At 37.3% G+C, this 19,590-nt stretch overlaps 1 protein-coding gene across 3 annotated transcripts in view; it reads left to right on the forward strand.

The window, feature by feature from the left end:
- Nucleotides 1–19,590, forward strand: part of MLLT3 (MLLT3 super elongation complex subunit) — a 276,518-nt gene that overhangs the window by 204,386 nt on the left and 52,542 nt on the right. For all 3 annotated transcript variants that reach the window (XM_004581078.4, XM_004581077.4, XM_058672179.1), the window contains exon 5: nucleotides 4,896–5,606. In XM_004581078.4, the coding sequence (XP_004581135.2) occupies nucleotides 4,896–5,606 (711 nt within the window). The remainder of the gene's footprint in view (nucleotides 1–4,895; nucleotides 5,607–19,590) is intronic.

A 19,590-nucleotide genomic window follows, 5' to 3' on the forward strand; every position in this document is an offset into this window, starting at 1 on the left:
GAAATCTACTTATGTATAGAGTAAGTTCCCTCCATCTGTTACTTGTCTCTTTCCTATTTTGATTTTCATTCCTTTGATGTTTTTACTTTCTGTTCTGAGATTTCTTCCTGCTGATTTTTTGTAATGTCAGTTAGAATTTGTCTTGTTACCTACTACTAAATTATTCAACTTGAGAATTTTTAAAATTTTTCTATCATTACATGTCTTTTTTCTAGAGATCATATTTTATAATCTGAATTGATCCTGAATTGGTCATATTGTTGGGGTTTTTTTATTTTTATTTATTTATTTATATTTAATTTGAAAGTGACAGAGATAAAAATCTTCTATCCACTGGTTCATTTCCCAAACACCTGTAATAATTGAGGCTGGGTTAGGCTGAAGCCTGGAGTATAGAATTAAATCTAGAATTATCACTTGGTTAGTGAAGGCCCAGGTACTTGTGCCGTGACCTGATAGGTGTGCAGCAGCAGGAAAGTGGAATTGAAAGAGGAACTGGGACAACCCACACACTCAGATACAGAATGCAGGGAATCCCAAGTAGCATCTTAACCACTGTGTCAAGTGCCTATCCCTGTTAACATTCTTTCTTACCTTGGTATTTTTTTTTTTTTTGCTCTGATAGATCTATTTGACCTGCTTTCTCCTGCTCCCTCCTCCCCTTACATGTTTTATTGATGTTTCTTGGTGAGAGAACTTCCACCTGTTGTTGTTTTGTAAGTGATGAAAAATGCAGACACCTCAATGTGCACTAGAATAACACCATGTGATCTGTTCCGTTTGCTTCTGGAGAGCTCTGTGCCTTCTTTCTGGACTCTACATGTCCCATACCTAGGACCAAAGTGACATCTCCCTCCGATTGAGTGGAGCTGCAGCCAACAAGGCTGGCTGTACTTGCACAATAATCTTTACGCAGAGCCCTCTGGGTCCACCTTGGACCTATACCAACCCTGCCTCTTAGGATGACCATGAACTAGAGGCCTTTTTTTTTGTTTCAAATCCCACTGTCTGCTCTCCCCAGAACTAATAGGTTCTACAGAAATACATGGGATTGGATTTAGGATAGAATGGGAGAAGGTAAGTCAAATTCAAGGGTTTTTTTTTTTCTCTCTCCAGGATCCTGCATTGATATACTTTATTTGTATCTTTAAATGTATCTTATCATTCTGAATCACTTGTCATGCATCTGATGATAGTATGAAAGAGATTTTTATTTTGGAAGCCTACCTTTGACTATTATGGTTTGTCTAATCTTACATATATCTTCTTGGACTATAATGTAGTTTTCAGTTAAGTGTCCGTTTAATATACAGTTTGAATTAGCAAACTCTTTCAGGAATGTTAATTGACTTTGACAGAATTCTTCTGGGGGAATTAACTTGTCATATGCTAATTTCGTTAAGTAAAATGTGACTGGTCTAAAATATTGCACAAAAATTGAAATAGACACAGAAGATAATTATGGGGAAGACGTAGTTGCTAAAGTCAGTTTTGAGTTACAGTGGTACTGGGGAGAAGATGTGGAAATAAGACAGAAAATGAAAGCCTCTTGTAATCAGAAAACTTGATTCAAGCCTGTGTTTCTAGCCTCCTCTATAATGGAGTTGCCGGCAAGTAGTATTAGAAGAGATTATACAGTTGCAAGAGCCATTTTCTTCCAGAAAATGAAATCGTGTAAGTAGTTCATGGAGTCTGAATATATGAAAGAAAATACTATCCCCATTGTCACAGGTTGTAAAGTTACTGCACATGTATAGATATTTATATTTTACTGGTCATTTGCCTTGAATGTTTGAGATTTGAATTATGCACACATGTTCACTCTAGTTGGATTGTTTGATACTCAGTTTGTCCTCATCAGCCTCAGGTAACGACAATTTGAATTATACAATGTATAAACTTCACTCTGCATTGTAATTAGTCTTTGCTGCTCAGAGGCGCTTAATATTGAGGTTAATGGTTCAGTAGAAATGTTAAAGATCATGGAATAGATTCCCTGCAAATGTGTGCAGTGGATGGGTTGAGCATCAGTGAAAGTTTTTATTCTGTGTCAGTGACAGCTTAATGCCTGACTGTCTATTTCAGTCACTTTTTTGGATTTATTACACATATGAATATAGGGTCTGGTGACATACATTTGAACTTTGATTTTATCACAGGCACAAACTGAAGAAAATGGTGCCTTTCGAAAAGTGTTTTCTTTTTGTTATCCTGTAAATTTCTTTTGTCTAGAACCTTGCTATGCAATGTATACTCTCTGATTTCTCTTAGCTTAAAAAAAGCGTTTCACATGGTAATTACAAAAGGAAGAGGAAAAGGGTGGTCAGTTCACTTGTTGTACCAAGATTTGTTGACTGTGTGAAAAAGTAATTGTCAAAATGAAATATCTAGACCAACAATAACATAAGGCTGTTTTTTTTTTAACATTTTGTACCTAATGATATATCTGTATGGTTAAGACAAGAACTTAAAAAATTTTTGTAATGCACAAAGCTGTGTCATATACCACTTTGTACCTTAACATGAAAAATTGAAGCTTGCTCTTGAGAAGAATTTTGAAAATAAATCATGGAAGGACCCCTACAGAATTCTGTGTTTTCCCTGGCACTGGAATGTTACTGTTTTTAAAGCTTAAGACCAGAAATATATAGATAAGTTAAAAGTTATATCATGTAGTAAGTTTGTTTATACAAAATATGTATATTATTTCATAAAGGTTGAATATTGAACTGGAATTCCTGGGTATTCTAGGCCATAATTAGAATACTGTTTGCAAATTACAAATTTCAGTGAGTCAACAAAATATTCTTCTTTAGTTTGTACACTATGCTTTAATTATTTATAGTATTGCTTAACATTCTAGGCAATGTCTTATAACAGAAATCATAAAATGATAAAGTTTCAGCAGTATGAATTCTGTGTTTATTTACCATTCTGTTTTAAAATCTCAGAGTAAGATATTTTTTAAGGTTCAATGTGATGGCACAGTTTGGCTAACTCCTTTTTTTACAAGCACTGGGATCCCATATGGGCTCCTATTCATGTCCCGGCTGTTCTAATTCCCATCCAGCTCCCTGCTTATATCCTGGGAAAACAATGGGGAGATGGCCCAAAGCCTTGGGACCCTTCACTCAGTGTGGAACTCGGATCAGTGTAGCTTTGGATCAGCTTAGTTCTGGTTATTGTGGCCATTTGGGGAGTGAACCAGTTGCTGAGAGATCTTTCTGTCTCTCCTTCTCTCTGTAAATTTGTCTTTCAAAGAAAAATAAATAAATCTGTTGTTTTAAAACAGATATTTTGTAAGGACTGATCTAGTTTAATGCAGCAAAGGACATCTGTGGTAACTTTACCCATTTAAAAATTTTGAAAGCAAATGCTCACTTAACAGAAATAAATGGGTTAATTTGGTCTGTGTCATTTTGTTGTTACTGAGTAAATAAGACCCACATTTTCTAAGAGCCAGAAGTGCATATTCCTACTAATAGCTTTGAGGTAATCCTTTTTGATGCTTATCCATACGTGTGTGTGTGTGCGTGTGTGTGTGTGTGTGTGTGTATTTACAGATGCAATCAGCAGATAGTTCATATTAGTGATAACAGCCCCTTAGCCCTTTACCTGTTTTCTTTCCTGTATCATGCTAAATAGTTAAGGAATATAGCAGTGGTTTGCACATAATTGACCTTTGTGAGTGGGAGGTGAAAAATAATAAACAAGCCTGAAGGTTAAAATCTAGTTGAAAATTTGAACATGTATTTGTCTTTGGTTCCATCATGGGATGAAAGTAAGCAAGAAAGAGTTCTTTTTTGAGTACTGGTGCGGGGTTTTGCAGGATCTGTGTGTGTGTGTGTGTGTCCTACCCTTCTTATTGATTGTTAGAGGTTCACAAATATGGTGAGGATGGACTCTGATTTCACTCCCACAAAAAGAGATTGATTTGTTATATAGAGATTTTTATATTTTGAAATGTGAAAAAAGCATGTTAAGATTAAATAGGCCATGCTTACCCCCTTTTTATGATTATACAATAGTAGTGACACTTTGTATTTCATTTGCTGATCAGGTAAAGTCTTTATTATGTTAAGATTCCTTTTCTGCTTTAGTGGTTAAAAGACATATTCTGTTACTGATAAAATTCATACAGCATAAATGTAACTTTTTAATCTCAAATAGAGAATTATTTTTTGGTAGGGAGGCCTTGTGATTCTTAGTATTATAGAATCACTTAAAATTTAGTATAAAGTGGACTCACTGTGGGACGATACATTTTTTTCTGTAAGCTTCTCGTTCTGTGGCATAGCTGGATGCTGCTCCCCATAATGTAATCTGTTCTTTGTTTATTTTAAATGTTTTTCTGGTCCCTGATCTTTAAGTACTTCTTCATTCTCTTTCTCATAATGAACTGCGTATTTGACAAGACTTAATTTAGGTGTCACTTCTCTGTAAGTTTCAGAATTGCTTTTCTCCCTTTTACCCAAACAGAATTAAATAGTCCTGTTTGTCTTATTGTTATGGCATTTATATATAGGTCTTATGCAAGCACTATCTGTAAAGGATAGGTAATAGTTATTAGGTGTGGGGGTCATCTTTATCCATCATCATATCTGCTAGGACATGCATTGTCTTAACATTTGTTGATCTACAATATGCTACTCCATACTTAGCATGATAATGAAAATCCCTTACCTCATTAAATGCTTTGATCATAGTAACCCTTCCTTCTTATGCTTTTCACATACCTTATTCCCACCTGTCTTCTGTGGTTGCTAGTAAAATATTTTTGCTGTTATGGAGATAGCTGAATGATCATTTTATGTAAGTTGGACTCAAGGAAGTTGCTTTGGACTCCTTGTTGCTGTTGAGTTTTGAGAGTTTCCTTTTCTTCTGCCCTTTTACAGGATCCTAATAGGAGCATCCATACCAGCAGCAGCAGCAGCAGTAGCAGCAGCAGCAGCAGTAGCAGTAGCAGCAGCAGCAGCAGCAGCAGTAGCAGTAGCAGCAGCAGCAGCAGCAGCAGCAGCAGTAGCAGTAGCAGCAGCAGCAGCAGTAGTACCAGTTTTTCAAAGCCTCACAAATTAATGAAGGAGCACAAGGAAAAACCCTCTAAAGACTCCAGAGAACATAAAAGTGCCTTCAAAGAACCTTCCAGGGATCACAACAAATCTTCCAAAGAATCCTCTAAGAAACCCAAAGAAAATAAACCACTGAAAGAAGAGAAAATAGTTCCTAAGATGGCCTTCAAGGAACCTAAACCCATGTCAAAAGAACCAAAACCAGACAGTAATTTACTCACCATCACCAGTGGACAGCAAGATAAGAAGGCTCCTAGTAAAAGGCCCCCAATTTCAGATTCAGAAGAACTTTCAGCCAAAAAAAGAAAAAAGAGTAGCTCAGAGGCTCTATTTAAAAGTTTTTCTAGTGCACCACCGCTGATACTCACTTGTTCTGCTGAAAAAAAACAGATAAAAGATAAATCTCATGTCAAGATGGGAAAGGTCAAAATTGAAAGTGAGACATCAGAGAAGAAAAAATCAACTTTACCACCATTTGATGACATTGTGGATCCCAATGATTCAGACGTGGAGGAGAATATGTCCTCTAAATCTGATGTGAGTAGTTCTGTTGGCTTTTCTCACCTCCCCTAGTTTTCAGGTCTACAGTAAAGAATGAGAGAGGAAAATGAATTCTGAGCTTTGGAATGGAAGGATAGCAATGTGTGTGGCCTAGGAACGAATCTCTTTAACTACTAGGAAGGAGAAAATAAAGATTATTAAGCGATCAAGAGCAGGTTTTTGTTTTGTTTTGTTTTGTTTGTTTTTGCTGTTGTTGCTGTAAACTAAGGTGTAAAAAGCGAAGCTACTTAATGTCTATCTATAGCATAATCTATGGCCATTGTGTGATCATAAGTCACTTGAATAGAAGCAGTGAACCTTGGTGCTCATTCAAACTTCATTACTGTGCTTATCCATGATGATTTATGCAAATGCAGAAAGCACAATATAAATTGAATACAAGGAGAAAATAAATTTAAAAGAGAAACCTAGAAATTATAGAGAACAGCTATGATGTTGACCTTTTAATCATTGGAACGAAGTCATTTGCTTGTATAGCTGGAACTGGTGATAATATTTAACAGATTTATTGAGGCAAATTGGCATAACAATGTACACATACATAAAATGGGTTATTTCATATGTTTTGCATTTGAATATACTTGTAAAACCAAGTAACAGAATTTTGCAAATGAAATTAATGTTTTTGTTTCATTGTGCAGCTGCCAATTTGCAAGGGTAAAATGTTTGGTCCTCACTTCGTTTTTGCTAATGCATAGGACTTTGTGTGTTGATGCCAGAAAGAACACCTGACCCTCTGGTACCCAAAGGATGATATCTGATGTTGGGAGTAAAAGTTATAATTATTGATTTACACAACTGGAAAGGATTTTTGTAGTTATCTGTTTTAACCAATTGTCAGTGTGAGGAATCTTGTGAGGAATGACAGGACTGTGAGAAGTTGTTCAGTTCAATTTTAAAGGATAAGAGTTATTTACAATGAAGTTATCACCTGTCTACTCTTCGTTTTCCCCTGCTTTTGGCCTTCTTCAGTTATGGAATAGTGACAGTCGCAGTCATTTTTGCCTTGTCAATATTTCTAGATAGTGATCAGAGAAACTGGATAAAAATTGCCAGCAATTTGACTCCAGCTGAAACACTGGCAGAGGAAAGGAGGTCTTAGTAACTCTCTCTTTGCTTTGCACTGTTCTGAGTTAAAGTCATGCAGGGTCAGGAAATGGGACATGGTGACCATATTGGTCCATGTCCGAGGACCACCTCCTTCATCCCTCCTCTGTGTAAGCAAGCAATTGAACAGAAAGTCAGCTTATGTGCAGAATAGTATATAAAGTCTTGAGGTTGAATAATTTGTTCCAGTATTTGGTACAAGCATTATTACATCATGACCTTGTGAAATGGAGACGGGAGTTGAATAGGTTTAGTCCAATAGTTCATGTACTCTTTTTTTCCCTTCTTTGTTTATCTCTGTGCTTAATTTGAAAGTTATTTTTAATGCAGAAATCATTTGGAACTTTTTTGCATATGCATTTGACTTTTTTTTTTCTGGATCACCCTGAAAGTGCTCTTGGGATGTGAATAGTCTATCAAAATTACCAAGTTTAGCAAGTTTGTTTTACTCTATTTTGACATGTTGTGATTCTTCTGAAACAGAAGTTTTCAAAATGTAGGTTGTGATTCACTGATGTGCAGTAAAATCAATGTAGCATGTCATGAGCAATGTTTAAAAATCAGAACAGAGTGTGATAGCATGAATTAGTAATGGTGTGCAAAAGTTTTATGGGGGGCAGCATGTATCTTTCTTCTAAAGGCTAGAATTTTGAAAGATGCCTTTTTACAACGTTGGTTTATAAAGAGACCAGTACAGTCACAAAACACATTCTACGTGCTGTTTCTTTGTGAGACTAACACAGATGGTCTTCCTCTTTAGGTAATTCTATTCATTCTTTTTTGTTTGTTTCTTGCTTCCTCCCTTTTACTGATACATAATGTATGATTTGTAATGTATGACTTTCTTTTTAGAAAAAAATTTCAACTTGCAGTATTTATCCAGTACCTTGAAATGTCTTCTGGAACAAAGAGTTAAAATCGTATTTCTTTGTAGTAGATAGTAAATTTTCAAAATGACACATGACATGTTGCAGCTGCAAATCCAATGATCGCAATGTGATTTTTTAAAAATGTGTTCTACATTAGCACATAACCTGTAAAGACTTCAAGGTTTTATTTGGGCACAAAACCAAATAAATTTAATGTGTATATTAGTCTTCTGATAATGGTAATTCTTTCATTGCTACTGCTGTTGCTTCTGTTCTTTAAATGTAGGTGGTTTAATAGAAGAGAAGTGACAAAAGTGATCTTGTAAGTCATTAAAAAAAAACTTTCCACTAGCAGAGAAAGATAAAAAACACTTGAAACTCTGTCTCTACTAAAGGTAGCCTTGGCCATTTTCTGAACTGTCTCCTACCTGGCATCTCTCTTGGGATAGACAGAAGGACTGGAAGGCAGTTGCAGGAAGAGTACTAAGTACCCTGGAGCCCCTTTCGGTCAGTGACTGATTTGGTGGCTTGGAGCAGGCCCAACTTCCGGTGACACTGCCCTCCTCATGCCAGTTGGGAGCCTGTGAGCCTCTCAGTAGGTATGGTCAGTTGGTCAGATCTTTCTGAAGCCCGTTCCAACTTCCTTACTTGAAAATGAGCCAAATTTACGTTCATTTGTGGGAGAAGACTGGTGACTAATTTTAAGCATAGTAGGCAGATATTGTGGATTTTGGAAACAGAAGGAAATCAAAAGAGTTTGAAGAATTGGGAAGGCTTGGTAAGATAATGATATGCCTAAGTGGTCTGTAAAGAAGATACCCATTATATTTAGAAGGAAGAATTTTTTAAAGGTACTTTTTCACAATCAAGTTAATTGCAGGTTTAATATAAATTAAAAGTACTATTAAGATGGATTAGGAAGCTTAGATTTTTGAGGGGGGTTAGATTTTTGTGCATTTTATGTATGGAGAGCCTACGTTTCAGAGCCCAGCATCACCAGTGATCTTGGGCAAATGACTTAATCTTCTGTTTCCTAACTTCCGCTTTTGTAAAACAGATATCATAATAGTATTTTCTTTGTAGGATTATTGTGAAATTTTAGTAGTTAGTCCAGAAAAAGTAGTTAACATATTTATCAAAAGATGTTAGTAACTATTGGGAAATTTCATAACTTGTAACTTTGAAAATGATATGTTTATATTAAAGATATTATAAAACTCACGTCTTTCTTCAGGAAATAAGGGGAAGGAAATGTAATTGGAGTATGTCACTTTGGTCTGATTTTTTTATATAATTTTTGTTTGAAATTGAGAGAGAGAGGAGTTCTTGGCATTCTCTAGTTCACCTCCCAAATCATAATAACTGGGGCCAGGCTAGGCTCAATCCAGGAGCTTCATCTGAATCTCCCACATGGGGGCAGCAGCCCAGACACTTGGGCCATCCTCCACTGCTTTCTCAGGTGTACCATCAGGGAACTTAACTTGAAATGGAGCAGCCAGGGCTCAAAGGTGCACCCATATGGGATGCGGCATTGCAGGTGACAGTTTTACACTCTTTACCGCAAGGCCAACCTTGGCTGTGAATTATGTCTTAAGGAGGCGTCTGGCTTTGCTATTCATACACACATTTCATGATCTTTGAGAAAATGCAGGACAGAGAATCTAACTTTAACCAAAAGTTAAGCAAACTTTGCCAGAACCTTTTAGCTTTCTAATAAACTGAGATAAAAGAACACATCTAGTGCTGCACTGGGTGGGTATATGGTAGTTTATAAAATTGCTGTTATAGTTACAGCATCCTAATAAATGAGTTAATAATTTAAAAAACAATTTATGTATTTGTTTGAAAGATGGAGTTCAGGGGGAAAGAGAATTGATCCATTTTTCAACTACCAGTTCACTCCTCCAACCGTCTGCAAATGCCAGGACTAGCCTGGCCAAAGGCAGGAGCCAAGAACTCCAAGCCTAATAGGTGGGCCTCTCAGGCATATTAGCAGGAAGCTGGATTGGAAGCAGAGTAGCTGGGACCTGAACCAGGCACAAAGACTTGGCATGTGGGCATCCTCTGAAGCAGCTGCACCTGCCTCCCCACAGGACCCACCCCCAGATGATTTATTTTTGTGTTAATAAAGCCAAAGAGTAATTACATATTATTATATTTGAAAATATACATGTATACACACATATATGTATACATACATATATATGATGTACATGTTATTATATTTGAAAATTTTAATACTGCAAGATATAATCCCGTCAATAATTTTTCCGTGGAGGTGGGAGGAAAGGAAAATGGAATAGGGAGTGAGCATTTTGCCAGTAGAAAAAGAATTATGTAAGGGAATGTTTTTGTTAAGAATAATTTGCATTCAAGAACCTAGTTAATTCTGACTAGAGAAAAACAGTTTTGGCCTCGGGAATTCATCGCTGGAGGTGGTGAAGTAGTCCACTATATTTACTGTCAAGTACCTAAAAGACTGTTTCTGTTACTAATTGACCCTAATTGGCAGCAGGAAAAAGTGAGCATGTGAATGCATGAGTATCAGCCAAAAGCTTATAATTGTGGTTTATGTTAACTTGTGTAAACTTTAATAATAATAATAATAATAATAAACAACAACTAAGTGTCTTTTACCCCTTCTGTAATTCTGCAGGTTTTATTTTTCATATAACTCTGCTTCTAAAGGAGGCTCTATGAAGTTGGTCTTTTTTGTAATACAAAGATGTTGCATTTGTGGTAGAGCTGGAGGTAAAGATCCGTAAATAAAATCTAATTTGCCAGTTTATGATCAGATTCAAATATGATAGTAATTTCCTTATCATTGCTTTCACATTTTTGGCCTTGCTTTGTGGAGATTTAATCATAATTTACAAGTACAGATGTTAAAAGTTCTAATTATCTCCCCTTGAAAATAGGTAAATTATACTTGGCCAAATGTTCAGCACTTTAACCTGTAGTGTAAGAGCTGAGATTCCAGTCGTATCTTTTGATAGTTTAGCCTTAACGTGTTTTCTTGGATAAAAGGAATCTCATCAGATGATAGCATTTTTCTCAGGAGTGGATGGCAGTTCAGATATGGGATAACTTTAAACCCTCAGCAGAAATTGTTTTGGACAAGAAAAAAAGCAAGGAGAGGGAAAAGAAACTTCCCCTCCTTTGTTGTGCCTCATTTCCTCCAGCCCCACCCTGTTCATTGCCCTGCTGAAACTGTCTGGAGCTGGCAGTAAATGTCCTGCTGTTGAAGCATTGCCCATAGGTTTTTCTGTGATGGGAGGTTGTGGTAGTCAGAGAAGAAGGTCTTTATTGTGTTTTCAAAGTGGCTTTTTAATGGCTTGTAATTCCAGCACATGCAAGGGCTGTGAAGTGTGTAAGTATGGGGAGCAAGCAGCTGGAGAGGCCATTCATTAAAGGGCTGCCCTGGCTCCCCAGGGGGGCTCTCATTCTGAGCTCCTGTTTTCCCTGTTTTATAACTGGAGGTAAAAATACCTGAAGGGTTGTGAGTCTTCCTTTGAGAGATCCAGCACAGTGTCGGACATCAGTTAACACAATTGGAAGAAAGTTAGCTTTGCTGGTTGTGTGGAGCTCTCTCACCTGTCCCTGTGTTCTAATGAAAAAAAAAATTTTTTTTGGTGCTGGTTCCTGTGTTGGGTGTGATCAGATTGAGGAGGATAAATGTTGAGTCAGCCAGCTGTTCCTTTATTCATATATATTCCTGGCTTCCTACACATAAGGATTTGAAAAGTTTAAGAGGGAGATTTTTATAATTATGTGTTAGTGTTCTGTTTTTCTCCCTGTTTCTGTGCATACTAAGCAAAGTGTGGTATCTTTTTAAATTAAATATTTAACTAGATGCCCTTGGATAATAGAGGCTTGTGGACAGGGACTCTATCATTGTAGTTCGTTATTGTCAACAATGGCTGGCACAGCATTTTCACTTATGTGGCTTGAGCCATATCTCTCTTCTGATAAACCCTATGAACCTTCTTTGAGAGTACTGCATTACCTAATTGATACATTATTCTTTTGCACTTATTGTTTATGTAATTGTCTCATCTGTCACCTCTAGACAGAAAGCCAAAGATCCAAAGATGTGAGTCAACATGATCTAGGAGAAACCAGAGCAATCAATGCCTTAGAGCTATGACTAGACTACTCATGATTACTTACCATGAACCATTCAACTTCCTAAGCACTTGATGGTGTGTAATTCATTTTATCCTCAAAATAACTCTATGAACTAGGTATTGTTATTAGTTTCATCTCTGTATGAGGAACCTGAGGCTCAACAGTCAAGGAACTTGCTCAGAATTGCCATGCCAAAAAGTGATGGTACAAGCATTTGAACACAATGTGGTAGGAAGCAAATTTAAGAAGTTGAGGAGACATAAATTTAAATTTTTCCATTCATTCATATGAAACTTGCAGAAATGTACCTGACAAAGTTGGATATCCTAGATAGCTTAAATCCTTTAGTCACTGAATCATGCTTTTGGACCTGTTGGTTTAGGCTTTGGCCACTGCCTTCAGGAGGTGAGAGGTTGTCCTCCGAGGTGGATTTGGTATGTGTTGTAAGAATGGAAGGATGAGCTAGGAAGCTCCCATACACACTCATTTAAAAGTAACTAGACCTGTGGTTCTACACTGCACATGATTCTGTCATCAAGACTGTTTCCCTGCTGCTTGCATGCTTCTCTCTCACTTGTGCGTGGGAATTCATGTTCAACAGAGCTGAGCTGCAATATCAAGCTTTCCCAGAAGGTGCCACCAAATGACAAATGGTGTCCTCTAGCTTGGTGATTCCTTTTTCTTTCTTTCTTTAAATCATCTGGTTCCATTTTGTAAATTCATTTGATAATCTATGTTTTTAAAAACTGTAAGCTGTACTTTCTTGGAGGAGCCAAGATAATGCAGTGGTATAGGTGGAGGGTGGTTTTCTTTTCGTGTATGTAATTATTGAAGTAAGTTTCAGAAATTGTTCTCAGTGGGTAACAATTTATGACTGTAAACTTTCAAGGCAGTGTCAAGGCCCACAAAGAAAAATTATCCCTAAGAGACTTCTGTAGGTCACTAAAGGTGACTGCACAGTGAGACGTTCCCAGATAAAGTCAAAGATCCTTCTATTAGGCAAGAGAAAATGGAAAAGCATTTACTGAAGTGTTTGGACACAGTACTTTTTCCTTTGAATTCTGAAGACATAGAAAATGGGGAAAGGGGAGAAGAGAAGGGAAAATATCCAAAATTTCTGACACTGAAAAAGAAATTTACTTGTTTTCCTCCGTCATAGGAAAGAAATATAGGCATGGGGCCCTCAGATGTGACTTAACTAACTGAATAAATAAATTCCTAGAGAGCTCCTTGTTTAGGACAGCAGTGCTTACATGGGTAGCTTTATGAAAATTATTGTCATTATTATTGTTTACCCTTAGATTATTGGGTTTTATATGGCTATTCTGTTTTTTTAAAGAGTATAGTAAGGTATCCATTATTTTGAGTTTTTTTCAACATCTTTGATTAGTTATAATATTGATTATTTTAGTGATATTACCATTTAGCAATAGTTACATGGTAATTACTGGCTGAATCTGAGCTGTATGTGAGTTGGTTCAGATAGTACAAAATTAGAATTTAAACTGGACTTTGAAGGAAAGAGGACATAAATTAGTGGAAATGAAAATGTGGGGTTAAGAGAAGGCATATATAAGAGTAGGAAATAATTTGGAAAAAATCTGATGGTAAATGAATATTGGGTTGTTGAAAATGAAGAAGAGAGGCTTATAAAAATACTTTGATTAATTTTACAACCTGGTCTATTGGAAAAGAGCCTTAATTATCCTTTCTAGGCATGTGCTAGACTAAGCCTTTTGGTGGGAAAAAAAAAATCAAAAGTAGTAGTGTTAACTTTCCCACCATCTGGCTTTTCTTGACCCTACTGTTGTGGTGCACAGTCTAGCAAGAAGGGAAGAATGAAAAATAAGATATGGCTGTAATAGTTAGATACTAGATTTATGAGTAATGGATGCAAAGAAACTCGGGCATGATTTCTAAAACACTGGTAGATAAATCCTTCATACACTTCAATATCATTTTCTGAGAGGAAGAATAGCAGAAAATGTTAAAAACCTATGATACCCTAGAGTCCACTTAAGAAAAGTGGTTCACCGATGACTATCTTTTTAGACTAGCCAGTTTTACTGTGAACAATCATATCTGTTGGATTGCATGATCTGAGGTTGTATTCATGAAAGATCCAAAGAGGGAAGATAGAGCTCCCTTGTCCTGGAGTACAATCATACCTGGCTAATAAATTAACCTTATCATTGTTGTCAGGAGGGGCATTCCAGGAAGTGCAGTCTAAGAAGGTATACTTGGAACCAAAAAGATTAGACAGGTTCAGTTTACTAATGCTGAGCTGCGAAATGTGGAGTTTCATGATAATGCACATCTCATGAGTTTATAGGTTAAAAATTCAGGCTACTATTTAGGTATGGATTCAAGTAAAAGTACAGATTGTATAACAGATTTGTCATTTTTTTGATAATTTCCTGAGTTGTATTTTCTGTGAAGACCTGAAGTTGTTAGGTTGTTTTGTAAAGATGGAAAGGAAGACATAACTTAGTGATTTATAATCCATAGCTACAGTGTACTTTTTTTTAATTCCTGCACATATTTCTAAAATGTCATTTCCGAATTTGCCTAATACTGGATTGTATAGAGAACCAAAACACAGTCGTTTTGAACAAGTGTCCTATTTTATTGTATTTAGAATCTTAACAAATTCCTGTGCAACAACCTGCTGAGTTTTTAGTATAAAGTGCTCACTGTTTTTGGCCTTCTTTCTCTTCTCTGTGTTTTTCCAGCATAGTTTCAATTAAATGTGAACCCCAAGCTTGTTGCTGATCTTGTGATAGGAGATATTTTTAAGCGGTAGGTTATTTGATAATCTTAGGTGAGGGTCTGGCAGGCTAACATGCTCGCAAAGCTGCAACTTCCAGGACATTACAGTAGTCCCTTCTCACTTTTTAAGATTTGTCCTGCATAGCCCCCCCCTTTGTTTTGTGCAATAAAACGAACGAGTTAATAGTTTACTCCTCAAAGGACTGGAGAAGGAAGGAAGTGTGTTGTGTGCTACCCATCTTAACTTCAGTGGGCCAGTTTATTTAATAGTTCTATGGACTCTTTAGAAAGCTGTATAAGGCATAATACATATCATGCTTGAAGGCTTAAATCAAATTTAGAAACTGCATGCAGCTTTCTTGTATAGCATTTAATTTACAATTGACACAAGCACAGATTTTTGTTATTGTTGTTTTAAGATTATTTATTTGCAAGGTGGAGTTACAGAGAATCTTCTGTTTTCTGATTCATTCACTGATTTGGCTGTGACTGGTCCAGGACTAAGCTGAAGTCGAGAATCAGGAGTTTCACCTGGGTTTCCCGGGTGGGTGGCAGGGAACCAGCCACTTTGGGCCATCTTCCATTGTTTTCCCAGGCCATTAGCAGGGAGCTGGATCTGGAGGTTTTCTTATTTTTTCAAAAGATTTATTTGTTTGTTTTGAAGCTTAGAGATAGAGAGAGGGAGAGAGAGTGATCTTCTATTTCCTGCTTTGCTCCCTAGATGACTACAGCCAGGAGCCAGGAGTATTATCTGAGTGGATGGCAGGAGCCCAAACACTGGGACAATCCTCCGCTACTTTCCCAGATCTTTTGTGTAGATACTAGGTCTGAAGTGGAGCAGAGAAGTTGTGAACTGATACCTGTATAGGATGTTGGCATCTCAAATGACAGCTTCACTTACTATGCCACAATGCCAGCCCTGAACTACAGAGGGGTTTTTATTTGTTTTTAAGTTTTATTTATTTTTATTGGAAACCTAGATTTGGGCGTGGTACAATACCCTAATGGTTAAATATAAATCCTTGCCTTGAATGCACTGGGATCCCATATGGGCGCTGGTTCGTGTCTTGGCTGTTCCACCTCCCATCCAGCTTCCGGCTTGTAACCTAGGAAGGCAACAAAGGACGGCCCAAACCCTTGAGACCCTGCATCCACGTGGGAGACCTGATGGAAACTCCTAGCTCCTGGTTTGGATCGACTCAGCTCGAGCTGTTGTGGTCACTTGGGGAGTAAACCAGCAGATGGAAGATTTTTCTGTATGTCTCTCCTTCTCTGTGTAAATTTGACTTTCCAACAAAAAGTAAATCTTAAAAGAAAAAAGAAAGGTAGATTTACAGAGAGAATAGACAGAGAAAGATCTTCTATCTGGTTACTTTCCAAAAGGCTGCAATGGCCAGAGCTGAGCTGATCAGGAGCCAGGGTATTCTTCTGGATCTCCCATGTGGGTACAGGGTTGCAAGGCCTTGGGCCATCCTCAGCTGCTTTCCCAGGCCATGAGCATGAAGCTGCTGGTGAAAGTGGGACAGTCGGGACACAAACTGGTATATGGGGCGCTGGCACTTGCAGGGGGCGATTAGCCTATTGAGCCATTGTGCCTACCTCCCTCCCTGCTCCCCAGAGTTTTCAAGAAAGGAAAACAAAAACAAAAAAAATTCTGCAAATCTTTAACATCCTAAATTGTGTGGCCTGGCTTTTTCACTCTTGAAATCAATCTTAAAACTACCTCTTGAAAAGGTCACCAGTGCCATCAGGCTTTGAATGTACACGCTGTCCTTTCAAGCTTTGAATTTGACCTTTTTGGTATCTTTAACTTGCTTCTCTGCTGTATTCTTTGGCTCTGTTTCATCTACTCTGATCTCTGACCACTCTCTCCAAGTCATTTCCTGCTGATCTTGCTCTAGAACACTGAAGTTAGACATTCCTAGTCTCTTATATTTTTCTGTTATATCATGTTGGCTGGATAACCATCCGTTATTGTCACAGCTTAATTACCTTCTTTTTCAGTCCCTTGCCTTTCCTGAGAAGCCTTCAGCTGTTTACTATGACCAGCAGCTACCAGTACACTAGCTACCTGAGGTACAACATAGTCCAATCTTAAGGGTTTGTTGCCGATGCTGCTAATTGTCTGTTTAATATTTACCATCCCTTGCTGCTTATTGAATAGAATTTCAGTTTTGTTGGTGTACTAAACGCCTGCCACAAATTTTTCCTGTGCCTTCCTTGCAGATAGATGTGCTTAAGCCTAGCTGCTGAAATGGAACTTGTCAGATGGAAATTGCAAGAAAGCTTATTAATAAGGAGCTGAACAACCTAGTATGTTCCATTTTGTCTGCTACTCCTTATTACCTGGAATCTGGCTGTGAGGGCTGTTATTGTAGCTGCCATACTGTGTGAAACATATGCTAAAATGGAGGAGACAAGAAGATCGGAAGAAACTGAATTCCTGATTAGGCATTGTAGGGCTCCCATACTGAATGTATTTATGATGCTGGACTTTTCAGTCAATGAAAGAAAATTAAATTCCGGTATAAGGTGAATTTTTCATATGTCACTTATTAGTAGCTATAACTACTGCCTGACTTAGCTTCAATCATTATTCCAAAACACCTGCATGTGTTTCTGAATTATGCTAGTATGAATTCCATCTATTTTTTTAACCCAGTTAGAAATATCTGTTACTATTGGAGATATATATATCTATATCTATATATAGATATAGATATATATAAACAAATACTTAAGGAGAGCCTGTTATGTGTTGTTGACACTGGAGATAAAAGAATGACAAAGGTTCAGAGCTTACCTTCTAGTGAAAAGATATACATAATTTTAGGCAATTATTGCTGCCATGCAAATTTTTTCTCTCATTATTTTAATTGGTTCTGATGCCTTGTCAGACTTCTTCCAAAAGTGTCTAAATCTCTCCCTTTTCTCTTCTTCCTGCTTCTACTTGGCTTTTGAAGTGGTTTCTCATTACTTGGCTCAGCTGAGGTTGAAGACTTTGAATTTTTCTTGCTGTCTTTCTTTTCCTAAGTCCTTTTAAAATCCTCCAGCAAATTCTGTAAGGAAATATGCAAAAAGATATAAATTAAATGATGATGTTATGAATCATTTTCAAAATAGTGTCTTTAAAATTGCCAATTTTATAAAGCATTTCTTTGTTTCTACTAGTCAGCTTCCGTAAGAGTTAAGTACCAAATTTTCTTTAATGATGTTTTTTCTTTTGGCACTCTTTTATTATGGGGAATTTCTAATATACATGAAATAGTTTAATGATCTTCTTTCCTCCTATGTATCATCACTCAACTTCAGTTGATGGTTAATATTACTGCACATGTAGCCTCATGTCTCCTTTCCTGATACAGTTTTTCTTTTTAAGAATTACTTTCTTGAAAGACAAAGTGACAGGGGTGAGCAGTGAGAAACACAGAGACGTTCTGTGTACTGAAATAGCTACAACAACCAGGTCTCGTCCAGAAGCCAGGAACTCCATCCAGGTCTGCTGTTTGAGTGTCACCTGGGCCATCCTTTGATGCTTGCCTAGGCCACAAGCAGGCAGCTAGATCAGAAGTGGAGCAGTTGGGACATGGACCAACACCAAGATGGATTTTCTCTTTTCCAGTGTGTAATGTTTCCAACCATTGATACTCAATGCCTAAATACCTTAATTCATTGGAGGTTGTGAATTGGTGCTTTTTTTTAAAGCAATAAACAGCATTCATCTGAAGAGAGAAAAATCTACCTCTTCTACCCCTTTTTAACTGGTAGTAAGGTATTCCAAAGAAAAGGAAAGCATAATGCTTGATTCTTTCTCTTCACTAGTTTTCAGAATAATGAGTTTGGTTTCCTAGAATCCTTCAGTGATTTTATTTGCTTTCAATTTTGAAAAGTTACTCTTGAGTCTTTAGTCTGATCTTTCCATTCTCCTCTTTGTTTGCTTTCTCTTCATTCATTCTACAATGTTAGCAATCCCTGGTTCCTTGGCTATCCGTGCTGTTTTCTGTTCAGTCAAGTACGCATGGTCCTTTATGACTCATTTAATTTTCAACTCTTCTTTGAAGCTTTCCTAAATAGTCTTCCCCACCCACTATTAATTCATCCTTCTTGCGGGCTTTTCCATAAACATTTCATGCATACAATCATGCATCACTTAACAGTTGGATAATTCTGACAGATATGTTGCTAAGCAGTTTTATCATCTGTGGACATCATGAGTGTACTTGCATAAATCCAGATAGTTTCGCCTATTACAGATCTAGGCTATGTGATATGTTCTGTCAGATATGCAATGTGTTGTTGGCTGCAGTGTTACGAGGTACAGGACTATACTTTTATTATAGTCATGCTTCTATTAATGTTTTTTTTTCTGATTGAAATAATTTGAAGGCAAACATTGTCTCTTACTAATCTGAAATTTCAGGAGGATCATGATTCTTCTTAATTGATGTATTTGTAGTTGAGTTTTCACTATGAATATATATGTGAGTGATCTGGAGGTGTGGTTTTTGGTTCACCACCTTTGTGGTAGTGGAATATACAAGGTCCAGGAAAGGGGAGACCTCACTGTACAAATAGACAAGTCCTGGTCCTTTCAGAAGTGCACAGTACAGGCTGCAAGCCGCTGTTGCACAAATAAGTTCATAGAACAAAATCCTGAGATATGCCAAAGTCAACACAGGCTCTAACTCAGACGGCACTTACCTGTCTTTGCAGCCCTCACCCTTGCCCTTGAGTTGGAATACGCACATAGCTAGCCAGGGAGTGTGGAGACCCCCACAGCAAGTCCAGAGATTTTCTTTTCACCGATTGTACAACAATAAGTATTAAACCACAAAAATAACACTGGGGAGGCAGGGACCACAAATTAATAGTTTATGAAGACAGCAGAGGGATGTCAGGGTCTAAATAACCAAAACATTTGTTTCTACATTTTAAAAAGGCAAACATAGTTTTCAGAGAAATTTCAATAACAGGATGTTGAAGTGAAAGAAATTTCTGCCTCCCCATTTCCTATGGGGACTGTGCAGAGGCATGATAACATGAAAACTAAACGACCACCTTGTTTTTGCTGTCTTTGTGATGATGAA

This window comes from Ochotona princeps, chromosome 14, assembly GCF_030435755.1.
Source record: "Ochotona princeps isolate mOchPri1 chromosome 14, mOchPri1.hap1, whole genome shotgun sequence".
NCBI classification, from domain to species: domain Eukaryota; kingdom Metazoa; phylum Chordata; class Mammalia; order Lagomorpha; family Ochotonidae; genus Ochotona; species Ochotona princeps.